The sequence below is a fragment of the Procambarus clarkii genome, chromosome 40 (assembly GCF_040958095.1).
Source record: "Procambarus clarkii isolate CNS0578487 chromosome 40, FALCON_Pclarkii_2.0, whole genome shotgun sequence".
NCBI classification, from domain to species: domain Eukaryota; kingdom Metazoa; phylum Arthropoda; class Malacostraca; order Decapoda; family Cambaridae; genus Procambarus; species Procambarus clarkii.
The window spans coordinates 2,740,424-2,744,173 of NC_091189.1; the positions used below are offsets into that span (position 1 = coordinate 2,740,424).

The 3,750-nt window shown below is 41.9% G+C and overlaps 1 protein-coding gene across 1 annotated transcript; it reads right to left on the minus strand.

Annotated features, from left to right (window-relative positions):
- Positions 1-2,444: 2,444 nt before the first annotated feature.
- LOC123758045 (uncharacterized lipoprotein SSP0535-like) lies at positions 2,445-2,957 on the minus strand. The gene has a single exon (XM_069339012.1). It carries the CDS (start codon positions 2,955-2,957, stop codon positions 2,445-2,447), a length of 513 nt encoding a protein of 170 aa, XP_069195113.1.
- Between the last annotated feature and the right edge of the window lie 793 nt (positions 2,958-3,750).

Consider the following 3,750-nt stretch of genomic DNA (forward strand, 5'->3'; position numbering starts at 1 on the left):
CACACATGTTATATATATAAATATATATATATATATAAATATATATATATATATAAATATATATATATATATATATATATATATATATATATAAGTATATATATATATATATATATATATATATATATATATATATATATATATATATATAAGTATATATATATATATATATATATAAGTATATATATATATATATATATATATATATATATATATATATATATATATATATATATAAGTATATATATATATATATATATATATATATATATATATATATATATATATATATATATATATAAGTATATATATATATAAGTATATATATATATAAGTATATATATATATATAAGTATATATATATATATATATATATAAGTATATATATATATATATAAGAATATATATATATATATATATATATATATATATATATATATATATATATATATATTATCTATATATATATATATATATATATATATATATATATATATATATATATATAGAGATAATTAGGTAATAGCTATAAACTTGTATGATAGACGCTATATGCCTTACATGTTTACCATAAGCCTTTGAGAACCAAAAAAAAAAATATATTATATCATGTCATTATTATTTTCTTATTTCTCTAATACTAACGACGCGTACAAATATTAATGTATCAACGTGGATGGTAAGGTTGCCTGAGAGTCTCAGTGTGAGGCAGCGTGTATACTGTCGCTCTCCTGGTGTCTGTGTAAGCTTACGGCTAGTGGGCCACAGTGTAGAGCTCTCCTTGTCTTAGCTTACGGCACGTGAGCTAGAGTGGGTGATAGGAGTCTCCTCTCTCTCTCTCTCTCTCTCTCTCTCTCTCTCTCTCTCTCTCTCTCTCTCTCCCCGTTGTCAGTGTAGCCTCACGGCGCAATAAACACTATCTTGGCTGCTGTATATACTGCTCTTCTTGCCTTTTCCCGAATTCAGCGTAAGTGATGTAAATACAAAAGAATACAGTATACTTTATTTAGGAAGTTATCCTGAACCCATCCTGATGTTTATTTTATATATTTAAGATACTATGAGATATTTAAGCGCGTTGCACTATGGATAGTTGATGGATTATGAGGCCTCAGTAGAGTATTTGCTGTGGCGTAAGCGCATGATACTGTAAGGGTTTGTTAAGGGGTTAGTATGTTTGTGTAACGAAGTGGGTGTAGGAGTGGGGGGGGGAGGAGTCTGGCATGAAATGGGTGAATGAGTGGGTGTAGGAGTGGGCATATGAGTGGGTGTGAGTGAAGTAATCGGTGAAGAAGTGGGCGTGGGAGCGGACGGGGGTGTGACTCGTCGCTGCCCACCACCCACCTGGGCACCTCGTCGCTGCCCACCACCCACCTGGGCACCTCGTCGCTGCCCACCACCCACCTGGGCACCTCGCCGCTGCCCACCACCCACCTGGGCACCTCGCCGCTGCCCACCACCCACCTGGGCACCTCGCCGCTGCCCACCACCCACCTGGGCACCTCGTCGCTGCCCACCACCCACCTGGGCACCTCGTCGCTGCCCACCACCCACCTGGGCACCTCGTCGCTGCCCACCACCCACCTGGGCACCTCGTCGCTGCCCACAGCATCTTGCCTATCACTTGCAGAACCGCTGGAGACACCCTCGCCACCCTTGTACATTACATAACACATTTATTTAAAAAGTGTGTGTCCCCATTTTATGTGTAAAGCAAGTTAATGTGTAAATTGACTATGGACATAAGTGCTAATATTTAACACTGACGTAGATTTCAACTCTAGAAGAACACGTAGCTTAGAGGTAACGTTAAATTTGTGTATCAATAATATTGTGAAGCACAAGTGATTGTGAAGAACTAGCCCACTATCGTTTATAAGCCCAGCAGTTTATATCTACGGTGAATTTGATCATAATGTGCAATATATATCTTTTACAACATGCGGCGCGCTCATAGAGTTTACATGCTTCCACTGAGGCAGTATCATTCTCACTATCATCCTTCACACTCACACTATCATCCTTCACACTCTCACTATCATCCTCCATGCTCTCACTACCATCCTTCACACTCACACTATCATCCTTCAGGCTCTCACTACCATCCTTCATGCTCTCACTATCATCCTCCATGCTCTCACTATCATCCTTCACACTCTCACTATCATCCTTCACACTCTCACTACCATCCTTCACACTCTCACTATCATCCTTCACACTCACACTATCATCCTTCATGCTCTCACTACCATCCTTCACATTCACACTATCACCCTTCATGCTCTCACTACCATCCTTCATGCTCTCACTATCATCCTCCATGCTCTCACTATCATCCTTCACACTCTCACTATCATCCTTCACACTCTCACAACCATCCTTCACACTCTCACTATCATCCTTCACACTCACACTATCATCCTTCACACTCTCACCACCATCCTTCACACACTACCATCCTTCACACTCTCACCACCATCCTTCACACTCTCATTACCATCCTTCACACTCTCACCACCATCCTTCACACTCTCATTACCATCCTTCACACTCTCATTACCATCCTTCACACTCTCACTACCATCCTTCACACTCTCACTACCATCCTTCACACTCTCACTACCATCCTTCACACTCTCACTACCATTCTTCACACTCTCACCACCATCCTTCACACTCTCACTACCATCCTTCACACTACCATCCTTCACACTCTCACTACCATCCTTCACACTACCATCTTTCACACTCTCATTATCATCCTTCACACTACCATCCTTCACACTACCATCCTTCACACTACCATCCTTCACACTCTCACTACCATCCTTCACACTACCATCTTTCACACTCTCACTATCATCCTTCACACTACCATCCTTCACACTACCATCCTTCACACTCTCACTATCATCCTTCACACTACCATCCATCACACACTCACTACCATCCTTCATGCTCCAGCAAGCAGCCGGAGACCATCAACTGTACATGCAACAAAGTCAACTATCTGAGGACGCAGAGACCAACGCCCTAACTCGGGCTCTCGAAGCCAGTAATAAATCCGACATGATTGAAAGCCAAACTATTTTACAAAGTGGAAACAGTCAAAACTTTAAGGGGGTTTGGCGTTGTCGGCCGCCAAGGGACCCGCAGATTGCTTTCTTTCCCAGCCGGCTCATCGGGGGAATCCTCTCCCGATGCGCGGGAAATTTTCCCCGTCCCTCGTCTTCGTCAACCACTTCGGAACCACGAGAGAAGAAAATGGTGAGAAGTGAAGCATCTGGAGCCCAGTATTTGGTAGTGTTGATCTTGCAATGTTTTGTTTTTAAAGGCACCTTAAAAGTCGGCGCTGAGCGAGGTGTTAACCAACACTCGATGCTTCGTGGGTTAAAACTATCGAAGGGAAAAAGGGCTCCGGCGAGGCAGTGCTGTTCGTTAATGCACGACGTAAATCATCGTGGCGGTGTATGCGTCCCTCTAGACACAGTGGAGGTTATCTTGGGATGATTTCGGGGCTTTAGTGTCCCCGCGGCCCGGTCCTCGACCAGGCCTCCATCCCCAGGAAGCAGCCCGTGACAGCTGACTAACTCCCAAGTACCTATTTACTGCTAGGTAACAGGGGACCACAGGATCACGCGTCAAGTGTTCTGTCCGCTCAGCCACCGGCTCCCTTATAGATGTAAATGAGATAAATGTTTCGATGCAAAATGTGATGATGTCATCTGCTCTGACTAACGCCTAACCCCG

Excerpts from the sequence above, each read along its gene's own strand:
- LOC123758045 (XM_069339012.1), bottom strand. The coding sequence starts at position 2,957 with ATGAAGGATGGTAGTGAGTGTGTGATGGATGGTAGTGTGAAGGATGAT.